The following is a 23,059-nucleotide window of genomic DNA, read 5'->3' as shown; positions in this document are numbered from 1 at the left end:
ACAGCACTCATTTGGCCTGAGGAGGTTCTGAGGGAGTCAACTAGTGTTAGTACTGAAGGGTTTCAGCCAGGAGAGTTGACTAAGAGCAGTGTTGAGCATAACAAAAGTCCTAGTGCACCAAAAAAACAAGTAGTACCAGGAGACAGTTGGCCCTGAAAAGGTGAGATATTGCAACATTGCTTACCAGAAGGAAGAGTGCAAGTACCACAGACAATTCAAAAAGGTTCTGATCAGTCTTACCAGAGTGACAGTGATTATGAGAGACCAAAATAAGTGAGAGTACCCACTCAAAAGTACATGTCTCCAGAATGGACTTATCTGGCTGCAAATTAATAGAAGCAGGAGTTTGCTACATGTTGCTTTAACAATACAAATCCACCGGAATCTCCTTGAAACAAACTTTGTTGTAGATTTGAATTTCAATTTTGGTGTACCGCTTGAAGGACTGACACAATTTATTCTAAATATACTCATCAAAAAAGCTGATCTGCACATTTTTTATTTTGAACAGAACTACTTTACAAACATTTTTTTATTTTACTAATTTTTTACGACATGAATTGTGAGAAGCCATGAGGTCTGTACGCAAGAAGGGTATGGCGTGCCTCTGAAGCCAAGTGTAAGAGCAGGGAGATACTAAAGGTGGGGGTAAGCCTGAGTGGCCCCACACTGAAAAGAGAGGAAGGGGAATTCCCCTTTCCGGAACTAGGACTCACACACCTAGCAAGCTAGGTGTCATGCTTCATCATATGAGCCTGCCCCTCGTCAGGTCGGCGCTGCGATACCTGACGGGCACCCAGTACATGGCTCTTTAGCGGGGATCTTTAGTTCCTGCTGTTAGGTGCAGTGGGGGTAAGGGGCCTAGTATGTGTAGATGTGGGAGGGAAGTGAGTTAAAACAGGTCAGTTAGTCCTAACAGTTATTTATTCAAAAGGTAAACTGTCTGATTAAAAGTATAGAGAGTGGCAGTGAACTAGAGGCAATGTATCTAGCTGTATGTGTCCTACTCTCGGTCGGTCAACATGTTTCGTGCCATGAGTGTCAGGAGGATATGGGAACTTCTTCAGGACCAGAGTGAACGCTATCTACACAATGTAGTAAGTGAAAACTACATACCACGTTCTCACATCAATAACCTCTACTGTTGTCTAGTGATGACTGCAACAGTACCTGGCGTTCAGAATGGACACCAATTTGGGTCCACGTTCTCAGGTCAATAACCTCTACTATTGTCTAGAGTGAGGAGTCTTTTGGTTGTTAAAAGTTCAACAATGTTGAACTTACATATCAGACAAGAGTAAGGATCTAGAGAGCTACATAACAAATATTACTGACTTCAACAAAGACCTAAAAGAATACAAAAATTAAAGTACATGCAAAATAATAGGTAAAGGATTGTCAACTGTTAGCAACTGGTTGGGTAACTTGGGTAATGGACTAGTGTTTTCCAATCTTGAGGTCATTAGTGGCAATCTATTTGAACATACTGCTGATTATACTAGCTATCAAAGCCTGTAAATATAAAAAAGGGAAAAGAGGAGTGAAAAGAACAAAATCAGAGTTTGAATTTCAAGACGAACAATGTAAAATTTAGGATGAAAAGAGTTTAGAGGAAAAAGGCTGAAGACAATACAAATATGATGTGTGATGACCCGTTTTGCATTTTTGTGATGGCTTAAGTTGGCATCAGAGGAGGGCTTGAGGAAGCGTAGAAGCTGATCTTGCCTTTGCACAAGACACACACTGAATTATGACTATAAGAACAAATGCGCCCTTTGCACATGTTTAGAAAAATAACACAGAAACTTAGTAAAAGTTGATGAGCCAGTGCCATAAAAGTGTGCTTGACTAGGTAGAAACAGTAAGATGAATTAATTAGTGAATTTAATATGTTTAGGTAACTGATTAATTTATATTTTTAACAGAAATACCATGAACTTTGATGATAACTTATTATTGCTATTTGACTACATTGCAGACTTTGGTGCAATTCCTAAACGAAACATAGTAGATGTCTGAAATTTTCAGTACAAGTGCTTAACAGTATAACGATCATTTGCACTCAAGAACGATTTTGTTTTGATCACTTTCACAATTATTTACATGTTGCTGCTTCCCTTAAATGGTGGCAGTAGGTCATACTTGAAGTTGAACATTTCCGTGTAACATTTACCTTACAAAACACGCTCATATATGAGATGCGCGATTAATTTCATTATGTCTCAACTTAATTAGAAGTCTGTAATACTAAAAATTAAATGATGAATTTAAACACAATGAGAAGTTTTTTTCTCCGTAAGCTGCATTATTTCATAGCCTTGTGCAATGGATTTTGATACTTTCCTCAAATGTTGCCTTATTTGTTCTTGGTTCAAGCAACATTCCTTATGATAACAAATATAGCTCTTTACTCCTTTGTGTGTGAATGGAGGGGAGATTATATTTCCCCTACATCCATAAAATGTAACACAATGAACAAGCTCCTTGTCTACTAACCCGTGGGGATGGTAGGACATTTGTTTCTCTATAACTTATGTGGGAAATTATGCTGGAGAAACAATTTGTACCTGGAAAGACGGAAAAATGATCACATGACGATCAGACCATTGTGGACCAACCACTGATGCCATGATGGCCAAAATGAACTATTCAGCCACGATACACAGGAGGGGGAGAACACCCTCATTGCCCTTTTTGGTTCTTTTGAGGAGAGCATACGTCTAAGTTCAGGCTGCCCTTTGACATTTTTCCTTACTTCCAGGCTGGCTGACTAAGCATCTTTGTTATGCCCCTTTCTCTTTTGCCTTTGCTGAGGAACTTGCCTTTTGGATAAATTGGAGCAGTTTGATGGGATACCAGACTTGAACTTTCCTGGTTTATTATCCATTTCCCCTTGCTCCTTTCCCAGGGACTTTGCCCCTAGTGGACTCTAACTTGATCCCTCTTCCAATGCTTAGAGAAAATTTGAGAACCAACTTCTTGCTTTGTTGGGGGTAGATATAGTATTGCTGACCAAAAACCATCCTTTTATGGATTCTTTATTTAGGGATAGATTATTTAACTAGATGTATGATTATGTATTCCGAACTGTTACTTTTATGCATTGATTTTGGATCTTTAATACAATAGCCAAATTATCTAAAGTTGTCTGTGTCTAATGTAATTGACAGAATCTGTAGATTTCTAAATGTATAATACAGACAGCCATAGATTATTTTCACAAGATCAGGTTATTTTGCTCTTAGTCTGTGTAGCCACAGCAAATCTTTTGGTTTGTATGATTCTTGTTAGACTAAACTTCTTCAGGAGTTTTGGTCTACCAATTGCCATACTTTATTTCTATAGCATGGTTCTAAGAGTAATTTACCTGAACCTGATTACAAATGTGTTAGTTGGCTACCAATTAATTGTCCTCATTGGGCAGCTAACAGTTGGACATCCTGTTTCCTCACCCCTCACTAGAACAGAGAAAGGTCCATCCGAGGACCATCGCCTTTGAGGTGAAGTATTGAACCTGAGTAAAATCCTTCCCTTATGGGCCCAGCAGGAGACTTGAAATTATGTTAAAAAGTGTATTTGGCTTCCACTGCATCACACCTGAAATTACCTCACGGAAAATCACATGATATTTTATTAAGACCAGAAAAACTACCACGTCAATCCTGGCTCCGATTACATCATTCGTAAATTACATTAATAAGTGTTCCTTGAGTATGTGGCCAGTCGTAACCTCACTAAGCACTGTTTCACCACAATACAGTGAAGTGTTGCATGAGTGTAAAGGAGGTCCCTGTTGCCCCTGTGGTGCGGTGGCCCCAGGATTTCCTGTTTTCGAGAAGCCATGTCATTGCATGCCTGGCAGAATGCATGCAAAGGCATGGAATAAGAAACGGTTAGACGCTCAGGCAAGCCACTCTACTGTCCCAAGCAGACAGAAACAGAAAAGCATCACTTTTAATGTAATATTCCTGGAAGACAATGGCCCAGAAAATGTACCCCCATGTCCCCATGGCAGGGGCATAATACAAGCTCCTGCGCAGTAGTGGGGTCCCAACCCTTCAGGGGGCCTCTCATCACAATTTACTGGGGCATTAATTTGTGCTACGCCACCGAAGTTTTGTCATTTAGTTATTAAAGCTACTTCAAGACAAAGATTTCAGATCGTTATTGGTAACTCTTCCTGCTCAGGGAGCTGGCTTTCACCTCTCAACAGGTGCAGTCAAAAGATTTCCCTAAAAACAGCAAGGTGACAAACAAATGGCTGTGGTGGTCTCAAAGGAAAAGTATACTACTGCCTTAAACAGTAGGGCTGTCAAGTATGGATTCAAGGATGCCATCAGCACTCATTGCCTTGGCACTACTTCTCTGAGCTTAGGACATGTATCATACATAAAATACATTTGGGTAACCAACTGTATGTCCAATACTCAACTTTTTTAGCCGTTTGCAGTTACAAAACATCTTTGATGAAAATAACTTGTACAAAACTTGCTATTTTGAAAGGATGTTTTTAATATGATACATGAACCAGTCTTTCCTGGAAGAGCCACAAGAATCTGGAACTCTTTGCCTCCATCCCTCCATCTAACCACCTGCCTAGTAACCTTCAAAAAGGACTTCAGGCTCCTCCTTTATGACAGGCATCTTGGTTAATTCACCTTCGACCAGCCTTATGTACTTGCTCCACGGTGTTCTGGCCTGCCTTCGCTAGTTGACCCCACCATCTAAATTCATGCTGTAACTGTGTATTTCCTCTGCCCAATTGCTGCAGCTGTTTCTTATGGTTACTCCTGCACACATCCACTGATGTAATTGATTAAGTTTAATTATCATTAAGGTAACCCAATGTAACCCTTCTTGTTGTAAAGCACTCTTATGACTTTGGCACATGTCCACACTATATAGAATTGCAAAACTAAATAAATCATAGACTTATTTAATAAGTGTTAGACCTATCAACCTTAGGGTGGTTTTCCCCCAGATATTTTGCCTTCCTCCTCCTTTTTTGCTGATCTCTTTTATGCTGGCCTTAAGACAACGTGCATAGTACTACTGCTAACCAGTGCTAAAGTTCATGAGTTCACTCCTGAAAAGATGGTAACATTGGCTTATCCCCCTTTGGCATATTTCATTTACTTATAAGACCTTAGTAAAGTGGTACTACATGTACCCAGGTCCTGTAAATTTAAAAAACTGCCATTTTGACTTGGTGTGCCTGGATGGGCCATCACTGCCAGGATTGTTGAGCAGAGCTGGGCACAGACCTACGTACACATGAATAGGCTGTGTCCCGCCTCCACACAAAGGGCTGACTAACCTAGAAAGTAACACAGTAATTGAGCTTAAACAGTTCTACTAGGAAAGGGAACTACAAATGAAAAAGGGCACCAAAAAGTTGCAGCTGCAGAAAGCTCTGAGGGTCTGGACACAGGTCCACCATTTGTTGAGAGGAGCAGAGTAATGAGAATCATGGGAATGAGCAGGATCAGGACCTGCACATCAGCCCTGAAATGCAGCATTTAGTGAAGAAGTAAGACCCAACTCCTGAGTTAGAGCTCCATGCCAGAGCAAGAAGCAGTGTGGTCTCACATAGCCTGACCCCAGAGGAACTGGTGGACAGGAAGGCAGATAGAGAGTTCAGGATCTAGATGGCCCAACTCAGAATGGAGGAATGGAAATTGGCACAGGAGGAGTACAAAAGTGGCTCATGAACGGAGCCTCAGAGAGCTGGAATGTATGGCAACCCAGTGAGATTGCACCAATGGTGGCAGCATACAGTCAATGTCAGAAGGCAACAAGAAGGTCTGGATCCCCAAGGATTGGTACCCAGTTATGTGGTGGGTGATGAATTTGATAAATGGTTTTCAGCTTACGAGGTGACCGTGAGAGTATACAAAATTCCAGATGAGCACTGGGGAGGTAGTCTGTAGAAGCATATGCATACAGTGGGGAGGGACACTCTTCTGGCCTTAGAAGTAGAGGACCAAACCAGTTACACTCCCATGAAAGCCATCTTTCAAGCTAAATTTGGACTGACCCCTGAAATGTATCACCAGGTGTTAAGGGATAGCCATAAACTCTCCAATTATTCTTGGGTGGATTTTCTAGACAACTCTTACAAGGCACTGAATGGCTGGGTGATGGTCAGAAAAACTCATAATTACAATGGGCTATGCAACTTGATTCTCAGCCACCACATGCTCAATACTTGCATCACAGGGCTGTACCAGCACCTAGTGGACAGTAAGCTGACTGACCCAGGAAGCTTGCTGAAGAGGCAGATCTCTTGGTCCTAAAAAGCATCTAGGGGAGGGGAGGTCGATCCCAAAAGGGTGTTCAGTGGTCCCACCAGAAAAAAGAAGGGGGAGAAAAACTTAAAAAGTAAGGAGTTCTTCAAAGGACTGCAAAATAATTCCTACGGTAACAGTGTTAAGCACTCCCAATCTGAGCCACAGAAGAAGAGATTATTTTCTAACCAGACAGGGAGGTTTGCCCTCCAATGTACTGAGTGCTACAAATATGGGCACTTCAAGGGAGACTCGAAATGTCTCCACTGGGCACAGGCCCCCACCGGCGGGCAGACATCCGAGTTGGCAAGAGTAGCGCTTGGGGAAGAGGTGGTGCGAGTTAGCATATGGGAGCAGACAAAGGTGACCCTGGTGTTCCTCGGAGATATGGAGATTTTGCTAAAAGTCCATGTTCCTGTCAATACTTCTAAGTACAGGCAGTGGGTCACCATCAATGGACAACAGGTGGAGGCTCTTAGGGACAAAACGCGTATTCCTATCTTCACCTTTTGTGTGTTTGATGTCCAGCCATAAGTGGCAAGTGTATAACCAGACGTAGTTCTCATGCTCATTGTACCACTGAAACCAAGCTACACCCAACTGAAGAGCCTCAATCAGGGCAAAACCATTCTTGGATTGCTTGTGTACTGGTCCAGGGAGGGCTGGCCTGACAGTTCGGTCCGAACTGTTCCAATTGGAGCAGGGTCAAGACTGATTTGCATATGACTGGTTCCAAACTGAAGAGGCATGATGTGCAAAATAACGATGGGCTGGGATGCCATAAGTAACTACCAGTGGCTGAGATTAATTCAATATTTCCATACATCACTTTTTGTATACTTTAGTATGTCTCTCTAAGTGGGTGGGCATGCCCAGGTGGGCCCCTGCAATCTGTGTCACTGGAACCAATCTAGCTGATGAACCCATAACAAGGGCAAAACAGTTCATAGATTGTTTGTCTTCCAGTTCGGGGAGCGTCTGGCCCGGCAGTTTAGGCTGGACTACTCCTATGAGGAGCAAGGTCAAGACTGGTTTGCATACAGCAGGGTCCAAACGGAGGTGACATGGCTGGCAAAAGAACAATTAGTTGGAATGCTACCTTGAGCGATTGCCAGTGCGTAGACAAACTACAAGCATGCCTCCCATCACCATTTGTGATTGTTTGATCTACCGTCCTTAGTGGCAAGTTTATGTCCAGATGTAGATCGTGTGCACAGTATGCCACTGGAACCAAGCTACACCTGACTGAAGAGCCCCAGTGCCAGTGGAACCAAGCTACACCTGACTGAAGAGCCTCAATCAGGGCAAAACTGGTCTTGGGTTGTTTGTAGTCCTGTTCAGCGAGGATCTGGCCTGGAAGTTTGGTCTGGACTGTTCCTATTGGAACAGGGTCAAGAATGATTTGCATATGGGTGGCTCCAAACTGAGGTGGGATGTGGGCAAAAGAATATTGGGCTGGAATGCAACTTCGAGTGATTGCCAGAATTAGACAAAAGCATTCCTCCCATCGCCTTTTGTGTTTTTGATAGATGGTAACAGTCACACACATTGGAAGACCTCATTTGAGTAAAATAAGCCATTTTCATTTAGTTTTGTATTTGAACACACATAAACAGCAAACAAAGTTCCAGATTTCCACCTCTAGGCTGTGGTTTGATGTGTTCCAATCCAAAGAATTTGAACATTTTGTTGTGGGGGTGGCCCTCCTGAACCTTGAGAAAGCCCTGGCCTGCTTTTCACTTGTCTTGAAATAAAGAAGAAAAGACCACTATAACAGAGTACTCTACTTCCTGTATCTACCAAGTTCAATACGGAGTTTGGGATTCAATTACCCTGCAAACCTATATGATTTTGAGGGCACAAACTTATCATACACATGAAAACTTACCATAGATTAGGTGGTCTCTGGGTGAAACCACCATTTTGGTATGTGCCACATCCCAATTTGGGTCCTGACTAATAGTGTGTGAACCCTGGTAAGACTCATCATTTGTAAACACATGTTAATTTAGTGACTTTTGTGGTTCATCTTAACCAGGATTGCGGTTGTTGTCTGAGTGGGGCTCCTACCTCCTTCAAGCAATTTCGCACACTCGGTTACTACTCAAGGAATACATTTCCTCTACAGCATGTTCAGTGAGCAACAAATTACTATGCGTAAAATAGCTGAGGCATATATTAACCTTTAACTATATTTTTGAGACTTAGTTCCTCATGATAACTTATGGCCCGATCACAATGGTGGTCAGATCATGGAGGGATTGGGACCGACTGGTAAGTAGTCAGCAGTCTCCCACGCCAAATTATGATGAGACTGCCATGTTGGCAGTCGGAATCATGGCTTTTTCCATTGCGGCTTGTGCTGCAGCCTAAAAAACATCCATGCACTGTGTGCCAGGCAGCATGGGGTGACTGGCACAGGTACTCACCGGGCCTCATAGTAGAAGCCAACAGGGACAGGTGCCCTGCTAGGGACCCCAAAGTCAATTTCCGACAGCCTTTCCATGGCGGTCAGACCACCATGGAAAGGCTCTTGGAAAGGGACATTGTAATCTCTATGGTGGTGACTGTGCAGACACTGCCTCTGATATAGAGATTACGATCCGACAGACACCGCGATGGGCTCCTTAAGCCAGCGGAAGTGTTGATCGGTACCGCCAACCAATGCCGTCCAACTGACCACATCATAATGGTGTGGTGGTCTGACCACCATCCTACTGAGTCTCAAAATGTCTGGCACTGAGCTGCAGGAATTTTCACAGACATGACACAATTGCAGCTAACATAACTCATTACACAGGCCATTTAATTCTGTAGGTTTTCAGAAATATTATGCAGGAAATATTTAGCATTTACTGGTGCAATCCAATACCATGTTTTAAATGTACAATTATATATCCTCCATCAATATCTTCATCTATTTATAATTACAGAAATATCTCCCATTTGACAAACATAATGCCACAACCAGCAAGATTTATTCACAGATATTGAGAACTTTAATATGTTCTCTTACACAATACAACACCACAAGAGGATGTTCCTCTCTAATCAGACTTACTATTATATCACCACCTTTTACAAACTGCAGTCTTGGCTGGAAGACCATGATATCTAGAAGATACAAGGCATCACAGATGGAATCCATGGTGATCCAAAAGTGTAAATTATGTGGCTTTTGCACTGGGAATACACAACGCAGTGGGATGAACCAGCAATTCCAGTTAAAGGCAAGAGAAATCAAAAAGAGCCACACCAAGTAGGAGATATCTAGAAAAAAATAGAAAAGAAAAAAATGAGTCATTCTTATTATGTATCAACCCTATTTTTTTAATTGTTTCATTAACATATATTAAATAACATAGATTTGTCATGGAAACATTCTTAGTACAGATAGATGACCTATATCACAACCTATCATATCATATTATATCCAATCATATCAACAAATTAATTTATCTAGGGCTATTAACCAAGGCCACATCTACTGATTCTGTTGTGTCACAGTGATGCCTTAAAGCTATTACTATGTAGTTTTGACCAATCTATTTACAAAGTATATCACCTATACATACATTCCTCAAAATCAGTGTGTGAGGTCTCTGTGTATTATGTTGTCAACCTTGTTTTTAGTCTAATCGATGGATCATTAGTCTAATTGATGGATCATTAAGAAAGATAAACAGTTTGCAGAACCTACAAAGTATTCACTTTAGCACCTTTACATTTTTATCTACGGATCTGGATTTTGGAGATGTTACGTGTAGGGTTTGAAGTTAATCATTGATTCTTGCAATAATGTCCACATGTTCATATTTACATCATAGTGATTCTCTTATTGGCTGCAGACAGCAACATTTGGCCAACAAGCATAGCTTCCTTTCTTGATAAGGGTAGGGTACTCAGTCAATGTAGGAGGCATAAATCTTAACTTTAGGCATATGGAAAAATATATGAGAGAGTTGATAGATTCTGTTGACAGTTCCAAGTACTTGATCAGTTTGTATCAGTGCAGGATCTATGAATCAAATTTCTATAGCTCCTCTCACATTGCAAGCAAAGTTCTGACAACAAGAGAACAAATCCTGTAGAATTCAGCAGGTGCATAATTATAAGAATGAAAGTGTAGTCAGATGTGAGTCCCGTGCTCTCCACGCCACTGGAGTCAAGCTATCCTGGCTGAAGACAGCAGATAGCCAGAAACCGGTCCTAGGATGCTTGAGTCCGGTCCAGGGAACTCCTCGCTTGGCAGTTCAGGCTGGACTGTTCCCATGAGGCACAGGGTCAAGGCTGATTTGCACATGGCCATGTCTGAACTGGGGTGGTGTGGTGAGCAAAATAACGATGGATTTAGGCCCAGATCTCTGTACTGGGGTGAATGTATGACGTTGTTCTGCATTCTGTCCATCAAATGTTGTTTTTGCATTTGTCACCCCAAGTGGGACGGGTATGCTCAGACGTGAGTCCCGTGCGCTCCACGCCACTGGAGTCAAGCTATCCTGGCTGAAGACGGTTCATAGCCAGAAACCGGTCCTGGGATGCTTGTTTCTGGTCCAGGGAAAACATGGCTTGCTGGTTCGGGCAGGATTGTTCCCATGAGGCACAGGGTCAAGGCTGATTTGCATATGGCCATGTCTGAACTGGGGTGGTGAGCAAAAAAACAATGGATTTAGGCCCAGATCTCTGTACTGGTGTGAATGTATGACATTGTTCTGCATTCTGTCTATCAACTGTTGTTTTTGCATCTGTCACCCCGAGTGGGACGGGTATGCTCAGACGTGACCCCCGTGCTCTCCATGCCACTGGAGTCAAGCTATCCTGGCTGAAGACAGCTGATAGCCAGAAACTGGTCCTAGGATGCTTGATTCCGGTCCAGGCAACACATAGCTTGGCAGTTCGGGCTGGACTGTTCCCATGAGGCACAGGGTCAAGGCTGATTTGCATATGGCCATGTCTGAACTGGGGTGGTGTGGTGAGCAAAAACACGATGGATTTAGGCCCAGATCTCTGTACTGAGGTGAATGTATGACGTTGTTCTGCATTCTGTCCATCAACTGTTGTTTTTGCATTTGTCACCCCGAGTGGGATGGGTATGCTCAGACATGAGTCCAGTGCTCTCCACGCCACTGGAATCAAGCTATCCTGGCTGAAGACGGCTGATAGCCAGAAACCGGTCCTAGGATGCTTGATTCTGGTCCAGGGAAGACATGGCTTGGCAGTTCGGCTGGACTGTTCCCATGAGACACAGGGTCAAAGCTGATTTGCATATGGCCATGTCTGAACAGGGTGGTGTGGTGAGCAAAACAACGATGGATTTAGGCCCAGATCTCTGTACTGGTGTGAATGTATGACATTGTTCTGCATTCTGTCTATCAACTGTTGTTTTCGCATTTGTCACCCCGAGTGGGACCGGTATGCTCAGATGTGAGTCCCGTGCTCTCCACACCACTGGAGTCAACCTATCCTGGCTAAAGACGGCTGATAGCCAGAAACCAGTCCTAGGATGCTTAATTAGGGTCCAGGGAAGAGGGAAGACATGGCTTGGCAGTTCATGCTGGACTGTTCCCATGAGGCACAGGGTCAAGGCTGATTTGCATATGGCCATGTCTGAACTGGGGTGGTGTGGTGAGCAAAAAAAATGTTGTTCTGAATTCTGTCCATCAACTGTTGTTTTTGCATTTGTCACCCCGAGTGGGATGGGTATGCTCAGACGTGAGTCCCGTGCTCTCCACGCCACTGGAGTTAAGCTATCCTGGCTGCATTTTGTCCATCAACTGTTGTTTTTGCATCTACAACAACACAGGCTGCACCGAAAGTGAAGGGGAACATCATTTTAATGAGAACATGCAGTGACTTGTTGTTTTAAGTTCATTGTGTTTAGAATTAGGCATAATGTACCAATGTTCTTTGATCATTGTGACTGAACGGCTCTGCCCATTACTCATGTTGTACTTGGCAATTATAAATGTAGTTTTACTCAGAAAATATACAGTTGAGCTGATCATGATAGTTCTGTTTCAGACACAAAAAAAATCTTAATTAAATCCACTATAATTCTCTTCATCTGTTTCACAATTGTAAACCATCTGATCATGTTTCTGGGCCCCTCCCTGCTCCCACTGCCAGAGATCTCTTCATCTCTTTTGTTCTCAATATAATTACTTAAGGAACTGTTTGTCGCTGCTTCATGATTTGGCAAATAAGATAAATACCCCCCTTTCTAAATAGTTGTGTGCTGATACTCAACTGTTAAACAGTCTTTGACTAGTGCTAGGTTTTACACTTCCTATTAAAAAATTTAAGAATTGTGTAAATACACGACTCAAACAAATAAGTCACCCGTGAGTAGGTCTTTTTGCTTTTACAGCAGGGTCCAGGGTATTTAGCAGTAGGACATGTTAAAGTTTAATGTTGAACCTGTCCTTTCCGTGAAAAATTCCCCACAGTTTTTTTCAATGTAGCAGGGTTGACTATGCCAAAGGTAAGCAATGGGAAACAAAATGAAATTTAATACATGATATCTCCTCCTGGGAAACAGCTACTCATTTCATTTTTGGACTTTTGAACTATTTGTTTCAAGCCCAATTCCTTGGTGGAGTTGGTTTTTTAGGAAATATTTTGGAAAGGTGACTTTTAGAAAGTTACCTTTGTCCTATCTAAAGTCCCTGGAAGCTAAAACTGCATTTTGATCTCCTCTCATAACAGCTAGTAATTAGTATTCCAAAAGGTGTGAATGACGTGTGAATGTACCCTCAAGATAGGAGCAAAAGGCCTTGGGTATGGGTAGGTGTTTTTGTGCTCCTGAAAGGATGACCTGTGGACCAGACACATGGACTTGACTACCTCTAAAGAGACCTACCATGTCACAAGCCGATGTAGCTAATATAGAGGTGATTTTGTCCCACCAGCCACACTAGCCTCCATCAGGATGTATGACGTTACAACTCATACTTTTACAACGCATACCATTACAACGAAATTTTTACAACGCAAAAACCATTACACCGCATGTATTTACAACGCATGTTTTTACAACGCAGGTACCTTTACAACGCATACCATTACAACGTAAGTATTGGTAAGTATATATAAATTTTTTTAATTTAAATTAATTAAAATTAATATTATTTAATTTAATGTAATTTAATTTAATTTAATTTCATTTCATTTCATTTAAATTAATTATATTAAATTATATTAATTAAATATATTATTTAATTTAATTTAATATATATTAATTTTTTTAATTTAAATTAATTAAAATTATTATTATTTAATTTAATTTAATGTAATTTAATGTAATTTAATTTAATTTAATTTAAATTAATTATATTAAATTATATTAATTAAATATATTATTTAATTTAATTTAGTATATATTAATTTTCTTAATTTAAATTAATTAAATTTAATATTATTTAATTTAATTTAATTTAATTTAATTTAATTTCATTTAATTTAATTTCATTTCATTTAATTGATTTTATTTAAATTAAATTTATTTAATTTTTTAATTTAAATTTAATTTTATTTTATTTTATTTTAACCCTGTATCCATGTACCCCAAAAACCCAAAATTGACCCTGAACTCTAAAAATACCCCTGTACCCCAAAAACCCAAAACTGACCCTGAACCCTAAAAATACCCCTTTACCCAAAAACCCAAAACTGACCCTGAACCCTAAAAATACCCCTTAACCCAAAACCCAAAACTAACCCTGAACCCTAAAAATACCCCTTTACCCAAAAACTGAAAACTGACCCTGAACCCTAAAAATACCCCTTTACCCAAAAACTGAAAACTGACCCTGAACCCTAAAAATACCCCTTAACCCAAAACCCAAAACTGACCCTGAACCCTAAAAATACCCCTTAACCCAAAAACCCAAAACTGACCCTGAACACTAAAAATACCCCTTTACCCAAAAACTGAAAACTGACCCTGAACCCTAAAAATACCCCTTTACCCAAAAACTGAAAACTGACCCTGAACCCTAAAAATACCCCTTTACCCAAAAACTGAAAACTGACCCTGAACCCTAAAAATACCCCTTTACCCAAAAACTGAAAACTGACCCTGAACTCTAAAAATACCCCTAAAAAAACCCCAAACATATAACATTTTAAATATAATTATAAAAAATACCCCTAAAAAAAACCCAAACATATATCATTTTAAATATAATTATATACTTACCAATACTTACGTTGTAATGGTATGCGTTGTAAAGGTACCTGCGTTGTAAAAACATGCGTTGTAAATACATGCGTTGTAATGGTTTTTGCGTTGTAAAAATTTCGTTGTAATGGTAGTGCGTTGTAAAAGTTGCGTTGTAAAGGTTGTTTCCCCCTCCATCATAGTGAATCTTTTATTGACATTGCAGTGTCAGATCCTGCACAACAGTTCAGCTGGGGTTTTTCATATGACAATGTGGACGCTCTTCAAAGAGGGCTCCCTTGTGACAGGCAAATAATAATGATGCTCGGGCAGGTCCCTTATTTTGTTGTCCCAGTGAGACATGCCCCTATACAGTTTCAAAGCATGTTTGACAGGTCTGCTGGGTTTATGTATCATATTGGGTGCACTTTAATGGAGTGAAATAGAATACCAAAACATTGTGCGCGCATCCACTGTCTGGTTGCTGAAAGTTCTGCTTTATTCTACCATAGTACACTGCCCATATACACCCAGCTCAGAGAGCCCACGTTTAGTGTGGCAGAAGACTTCAGCCACCTTGAAACTGCCCAAAGTAGGCAGGGTTTGCCCTAGGAAACTTTACCCTATTTGATAGGGTGTTCCAAGGGGTCACTGTCACCCACTAGCTTGTGCCAGGCAGAAATTTGGAATCTTCATGCACCCACCTCAGAACCAGTTCTTGATTTGAGGAAGATCAGAAGATGACTGAACCTGGAACCTGGGAAAAGCCCAAGAACTAGACCTGTTCTCTCTCAGGGCAAAGAAGTGGACTCTAAGGGTAAAAAAAGTGACCTCTTGTTTAAGCTACAGGAAAACAACAAGCAGCAAAAGGACTTTCCTTAACTGCACAGCTGATCAGCAGCAACTTGGCCTGGAATGGACCTTGCTTGCAACCCTCCGAGTCTCCAAGTGCCTCCTCTGGCACACTGGGGGGCTTTAGAAGAGTACTCTTGTGGTGGATTGGGAATTAACGGACTAAAGTCTGAAGGTAAAAAAAAATATTCATGAACCTGGTTATAGTATCTGACTTGCACTCAATCAAGGTCAGCATCAAATTGTATCTTGGTCCCATTCTACTGCGAAGATTGACTATCATTGGCTTTTTGTGATTCTTGGAGCTATTTCTGCTTAAAGCTTAAAAAAATCATATTTCTGGCTCGCCTGACTGGGGATTTGTCATTTTGGTGTTGATTAGCTTATTACATTTGACTCTATTTTTCTAATCCATTTAGAGACTGTGACTGTTTTTCATTTTTACTTTATTACTGTTTATTACTGCATAAACACTTTACACATTGCCTGTAAGTTAAGTCTGTTGGCTCTGTGTCATAGCTACGGGGGGTTGAGCTCAGCTTAATGTAGTGACTTTAAGGGTTCACTCATCCGAGCACTGTGATAATTATTTGTGGAGGGTACTTCAACTAAAAACGCAGAAGATTTTAAGTGTTCAAAAGACTAACATGGGAAGCAAAAGATCATGGGTGAATTGCTTGAATTAATCTCAGCCATGGTAATTACTCTGGACAAACAATCCAGTCCCTCATTTTTTTGTCCGATATGCCACCATAGACAGGAATCGTTCATATGCAAATCAACCTCACTCCTCTCCAATAGGAACCGTTCTAGTCCGAGATTCCAGACGATGTCCCGTATGAATGGGAATACAGCAACCCCAGACTGGTTTTGGACTGTAGGGTGCACGTGGAGGATTGTTGGTAAGCTAAGCACAGGATCCACCTATGGGCATAACTGTTACAACCTGTTACACCTAGGGTGTAACACTGAGGAAAACCCTCATGACCAATCTTTCTGGGTGGTCCCAAGATCTGAAATGTGAGTCCTCCCTCCATCTGCACCATGGATCACTGACAGAATATCGAGGAGCAGAATATTGACCTGCCAGAATATCGATGAAAAAATATAGAATGACAGAATATCGACTTCCTACCTACAAACAGGTAAATACAAAAATATAGAATTCTAAATAACGCTGTAAATAATATAGTTTGCTAAAATATCGACGATTTCAAATGTCTTAAAAGTAATATAAATTAATTAAATTATCAATATATTCAAGTAAAACATACTTAAAAATAATTAAAAAACTTTAAAATTAATAAATAATAAGTAAAATGTAAATAAAATACATGCTTTTTGATTTTGTATTATATATATTAACTTAATAATATTACAAATAATTACCATTATTAATGATAAAATATTAAAAACATTATATATAAATGTATATATATATATATATATATATATATATATATATATATCAAACACACGAATTGCTCCAAAAATGAAGGCGCCTCACATGGTATGTTTAACTCCTTTTATTCAAAGACGGCAGGAAATGACAGCCACTCTCCCAAACCAAAGTTCCATCGCCAGACGCGTTTCAAGCATACCCTGCTCTTGTTCACTGGCCTCAGCATGGAGAAAGGCAGCATCGAATGTGGAACACCTGCAGCACTTTTAAATCCGCTGTACTTCCCTGGTGGGCGTTTTTCCATTGCACTCTGGTTATTGCAGTCCACATTCCCTTAAAACCCCAGTGGGTGTCGCCGAGCCCCATTAGTTTGTGCAAGTATTTACCCCAGTGGGTGGTTACAAGTAGAGAAAGCTGCCACGCTGCATTCACTTAGTCTTATGAATCGGACATACCATCCCTTTGACAGTGCACGAAATCTCCAGCGCTGTGGGTCCGCTCACGTTGCAGCAGAGCACCTTCGCGGCCAGAGCCGACCGCTAAACATCAAACACACGAATTGCTCCAAAAATGAAGGCACCTCACATGGTATGTTTAACTCCTTTTATTCAAAGACGGCAGGAAATGACAGCCACTCTCCCAAACCAAAGTTCCATCGCCAGACGCGTTTCAAGCATACCCTGCTCTTGTTCACTGGCCTCAGCATGGAGAAAGGCAGCATCGAATGTGGAACACCTGCAGCACTTTTAAATCCGCTGTACTTCCCTGGTGGGCGTTTTTCCATTGCACTTTGGTTATTGCAGTCCACATTCCCTTAAAACCCCAGTGGGTGTCGCCGAGCCCCATTAGTTTGTGCAAGTATTTACCCCAGTGGGTGGTTACAAGTAGAGAAAGCTGCCACGCTGCATTCACTTAGTCTTATGAATCGGACATACCATCCCTTTGACAGCGCACAAAATCTTCAGCGCTGTGAGTCCGCTCACGTTGCAGCAGAGCACCTTCGCAGCCAGAGCCGACCGCTAAACATCAAACACACGAATTGCTCCAAAAATGAAGGTGCCTCACATGGTATGTTTAACTCCTTTTATTCAAAGACGGCAGGAAATGACAGCCACTCTCCCAAACCAAAGTTCCATCGCCAGACGCGTTTCAAGCATACCCTGCTCTTGTTCACTGGCCTCAGCATGGAGAAAGGCAGCATCGAATGTGAAACACCTGCAGCACTTTTAAATCCGCTGTACTTCCCTGGTGGGCGTTTTTCCATTGCACTCTGGTTATTGCAGTCCACATTCCCTTAAAACCCCAGTGGGTGTCGCCGAGCCCCATTAGTTTGTGCAAGTATTTACCCCAGTGGGTGGTTACAAGTAGAGAAAGCTGCCACGCTGCATTCACTTAGTCTTATGAATCGGACATACCATCCCTTTGACAGCGCACGAAATCTTCAGCGCTGTGGGTCCGCTCACGTTGCAGCAGAGCACCTTCGTGTCCAGAGCCGACCGCTAAACATCAAACACACGAATTGCTCCAAAAATGAAGGCGCCTCACATGGTATGTTTAACTCCTTTTATTCAAAGACGGCAGGAAATGACAGCCACTCTCCCAAACCAAAGTTCCATCGCCAGACGCGTTTCAAGCATACCCTGCTCTTGTTCACTGGCCTCAGCATGGAGAAAGGCAGCATCGAATGTGGAACACCTGCAGCACTTTTAAATCCGCTGTACTTCCCTGGTGGGCGTTTTTCCATTGCACTCTGGTTATTGCAGTCCACATTCCCTTAAAACCCCAGTGGGTGTCGCCGAGCCCCATTAGTTTGTGCAAGTATTTACCCCAGTGGGTGGTTACAAGTAGAGAAAGCTGCCACGCTGCATTCACTTAGTCTTATGAATCGGACATACCATCCCTTTGACAGCGCACGAAATCTTCAGCGCTGTGGGTCCGCTCACGTTGCAGCAGAGCACCTTCGCGGCCAGAGCCGACCGCTAAACATCAAACACACGAATTGCTCCAAAAATGAAGGCGCCTCACATGGTATGTTTAACTCCTTTTATTCAAAGACGGCAGGAAATGACAGCCACTCTCCCAAACCAAAGTTCCATCGCCAGACGCGCTTCAAGCATACCCTGCTCTTGTTCACTGGCCTCAGCATGGAGAAAGGCAGCATCGAATGTGGAACACCTGCAGCACTTTTAAATCCGCTGTACTTCCCTGGTGGGCGTTTTTCCATTGCACTCTGGTTATTGCAGTCCACATTCCCTTAAAACCCCAGTGGGTGTCGCCGAGCCCCATTAGTTTGTGCAAGTATTTACCCCAGTGGGTGGTTACAAGTAGAGAAAGCTGCCACGCTGCATTCACTTAGTCTTATGAATCGGACATACCATCCCTTTGACAGCGCACGAAATCTTCAGCGCTGTGGGTCCGCTCACGTTGCAGCAGAGCACCTTCGCGGCCAGAGCCGACCGCTAAACATCAAACACACGAATTGCTCCAAAAATGAAGGCGCCTCACATGGTATGTTTAACTCCTTTTATTCAAAGACGGCAGGAAATGACAGCCACTCTCCCAAACCAAAGTTCCATCGCCAGACACGTTTCAAGCCGAGCCCCATTAGTTTGTGCAAATATTTACCCCAGTGGGTGGTTACAAGTAGAGAAAGCTGCCACGCTGCATTCAAAGACGGCAGGAAATGACAGCCACTCTGGAAAAACGCCCACCAGGGAAGTACAGCGGATTTAAAAGTGCTGCAGGTGTTCCACATTCGATGCTGCCTTTCTCCATGCTGAGGCCAGTGAACAAGAGCAGGGTATGCTTGAAACGTGTCTGGCGATGGAACTTTGGTTTGGGAGAGTGGCTGTCATTTCCTGCCGTCTTTGAATAAAAGGAGTTAAACATACCATGTGAGGCGCCTTCATTTTTGGAGCAATTCGTGTGTTTGATATATATATATATATATAAATTTTATAAAACCTGTGTGGTGTCCATCTGTAGTGTTTTCACTGTATTACTGTATGTGTTCACAAATGCTTTACACACTGCCTCTGCAAAAAGCCTATCTGCTCGTGCCAAGCTACCAAGAGGGTGAGCAGGGGTTATCCAGGAGTGTAATCCCCTTTCCCTGACTAGAAGCAAGGGTCCCTATTTGGTCAAATGTGCAAACCATTGCCAACTAGACCCCAGTTCTAACAAGGAGGCATTGCCTTCATGTGGGTTTCCAAAAGAGAACAAAAGCAGCTGGTGAGATATTCTGAAATCTTTGGTTCTACTCAAATAGCATTTCAATCATCTCTTAACATTTAGAGAATTAAAACATGTTTCTGCTGCTGAACACAGATTTGAGTAAAGTGCCTTTAGTATACCAGGTACATTCAAATGACTATAGGGACTTAGGGTGTAAACTTTGAGTTAGTTCTTAAAGTGACTTCGTTGCTGAGGAATTAGAGTAAAGGCTCTTTAATCATAATGGGTTCTATTTCACAAACCCTTCTTGCTGACGTTAAAGCTAGAAGTAAAGCAACTTTCCATTACAGGTATGTGATTCCTGCATTATGATTTGGCTCAAATTAACTTTGCATGATTAGTGAAAGAACTGTGTTCAGTTGCCATAAAACTAGAGGCCTTGTTACAGAAGCACATGTTCAGAATAATCTTCTTTTATTGGTCTATTAACATATTAGTGCATACAGGGTGTGCGTTTTGGGTCTGAAGCAATAAATAGAAGCTACATGAACTCTGATTGATCTGACTGTGCCAGACTATGTAAACAGGTAAGAACTAGATGTAGCATCACCGACATTTGGTGAAGATTTTGTTGCCCACACCATGCATAAAATCTCCTTCCTTTAGGACAATTTGTTTTGTTAATTAGTAATGTTCTTTTTTGTGCTAAATATGCTTCACACTCACTTAAATGTTTAAATAATGGAAAGCATTGTGTTCAGGAACTAAGCATGCAGTTTCATCAGTGGTGGGTATTGATGGGGAATCTAACTATTGGATCATGTCAGTAGTTGCAGTGATAGTGATAGCCATAGTGTAATGGCTACCGGAGACTAGCAGGAGTACTGTGAACCACAATTGACTTGACCACGCCAGACCTAATGATATTATATGGTATGGTTCTATTCTAATTTTGTTCAGTACTTTCAGGATGAGGGGAATGGGGGAAGAGTAGGCAAAGTCACTGACCCTGCTATTCAAAAGGCATTCCCCAACAGTTCTTCTAGCATGTGCCTGCTGATAAAGTATTGGCATTTGCAATAGGTATCTGTCAGTAAGAGATGTTTTTTCAGTTTGCCCCAATGCTCAAAAAACCTTGTTGATTTGTCTCTGGCTCAGCTCCCACTCATGACAATCTTCCACAGTTCATGTGAGTGTGTCTGCTAAGTGGTTGTATTCTCCTTGCAATTGTTCTGAAGTTAAAGAAATCAGTGTTAAACAGCCCAATTGCATAAAGCAGGAGCCTTTTCCAAGAAAATTCTTCATCTCATGCCTCCGTATATTCATATAAAACATATTTGTTGTGTTGTCTTTATGCAATAGGACACATTATGCTTTTATCCTTGAAAAGAAGGATTATGTACCCAGTCATACTGCTCAAAACTATAGTCAGATTATAAATAGTTGCTGTTCTCTCTGAGGCCAGTTGGTGTTGATACGCACTCTCGGAGATGTATTGAAGCATCTGTTATTATCCTGGAATTTGTCGGCTCTGAAATGAATTTGAGGCCTTTAGCTGTGTTATTTTTTATGTCCTCCATAGTAAAATTACCCTAATTTCATGTGTTACTTTGATCTTGTCTATGAATAAACCAGCTGTGTTCACTAATTGTCTAGTTCCTCTTGTAACAGCCTCATGTGACAAGTGAATGTAAAAGGATATGATAGATAAAAAGGCATTTGAACTGATGGACTGTGAGCAACTCTTTGCTCTGTATCCGATTGACTAAATTGTGCAACGTTTCCTAACCCTGTGCCTAGGATAGAGCCTAATAATTGAATTCTTGTGTGAAGAATGAATTACAACATATGAATTTTGAATGTCTGGACCAAGATCTTCAAATAACCCTTGACATGTCTGCATGGACATGGTGGTTGAACCATATGTTGTTCCTTTTATGAACCAGTTGTCTTGATAAGGAATGCCTAGTGATCAAGTTTCATTAAATGTGCAGCAATGTTGACATGTATTCGTGGGATTGTTTTTTATCCAAAGGGCAATACTGTGTATCGATAATAGCAAAAAGCCACCTCCAAATGAAAATACGTTTGTTGCTTGGGGAGGATAGGAATATGAAAATAGGCATTCTGCAGGTCCAAGTTGGTCACAACTCTGATTCTCTTAACAATTGGGAGGATATTCTGCAACAAATCCATTTTGAATGTTTGTAATTTGAGGTTTACAATCAGTTTTTGTAGGTCTTAAATACGTCTTCATTTGCCTGTCTTTTATATCACTGAAAGAATGTTGTGTTGAAGCAAATGTAGGTCTTGATGTTGCATCTTGCCCTCTGGTGTTTAAGAGAGTTTCTAAAAAAACAGAGTGTGGCCATATAAATGGGGGTATTAATTGTGCAGGATAACAGGCCTGCACAATTAATAGGGAATACTGGGAACAAAGCCCTCCATTATAGCTCTTGAGTAACTCAGGGCAACAAAGCAGACCAAGGCCTATTCAAGGCAGGTGGTGGGGGTTACTAGTCACCATTCACTGGCATTCAATAATAACACTCAATAAGTAATTGTGCAGTCAGTGTTTTTTCTTTGAAAAATGAAACATATCACAAAAATCACTTCTCCTGAGGCGGAAAGCCGGGAGGAAGCTCTTCAGCATCTGTACATTCATTTTAACATGTATTTGATCTTAAAAAGTACTTGTTATTGTCTGGGGACCTGTGTCCACCCTGCTCTCCTGCCGCCGCTATCAGCGGCGAGGCCGCTAGCCACGCCCACTTTTTGGGCCACGCCCCCCGCCCAAAAAGCTTTTTAATAGCGCTGACTGCGAGCGCTCTGCAAAATCACTTCTCCTGAGGCGGAAAGCCGGGAGGAAGCTCTTCAGCATCTGTACATTCATTTTTAACTTGTATTTGATCTTAAAAGTACCTGTACATTCATTTTAACTTGTATTTGATCTTAAAAAGTACTTGTTATTGTCTGGGGACCTGTGTCCACCCTGCTCTCCTGCCGCCGCCATCAGCGGCGAGGCTGCTAGCCACGCCCACTTTTTAGGCCACGCCCCGACCAAAAAGCTTTTTAATAGCGCTGACTGCGAGCGCTCTGCAAAATCACTTCTCCTGAGGCGGAAAGCCGGGAGGAAGCTCTTCAGCATCTGTACATTCATTTTTAACTTGTATTTGATCTTAAAAG

The 23,059-nt window shown here is 41.6% G+C and overlaps 1 protein-coding gene across 1 annotated transcript in view; it reads right to left on the bottom strand.

Annotated features, from left to right (window-relative positions):
- Positions 1 to 23,059, bottom strand: part of CNGB3 (cyclic nucleotide gated channel subunit beta 3) — a 564,986-nt gene that overhangs the window by 436,232 nt on the left and 105,695 nt on the right. The window contains exon 4 of the mRNA XM_078686155.1: positions 9,349 to 9,557. Coding sequence (XP_078542281.1) covers positions 9,349 to 9,557 — 209 coding nt within the window. The remainder of the gene's footprint in view (positions 1 to 9,348; positions 9,558 to 23,059) is intronic.

Source organism: Lissotriton helveticus, chromosome 4_1 (genome assembly GCF_964261635.1).
Source record: "Lissotriton helveticus chromosome 4_1, aLisHel1.1, whole genome shotgun sequence".
Taxonomy (NCBI): Eukaryota; Metazoa; Chordata; class Amphibia; order Caudata; family Salamandridae; genus Lissotriton; species Lissotriton helveticus.
This window is presented reverse-complemented; position numbering and strand designations above follow the sequence as displayed.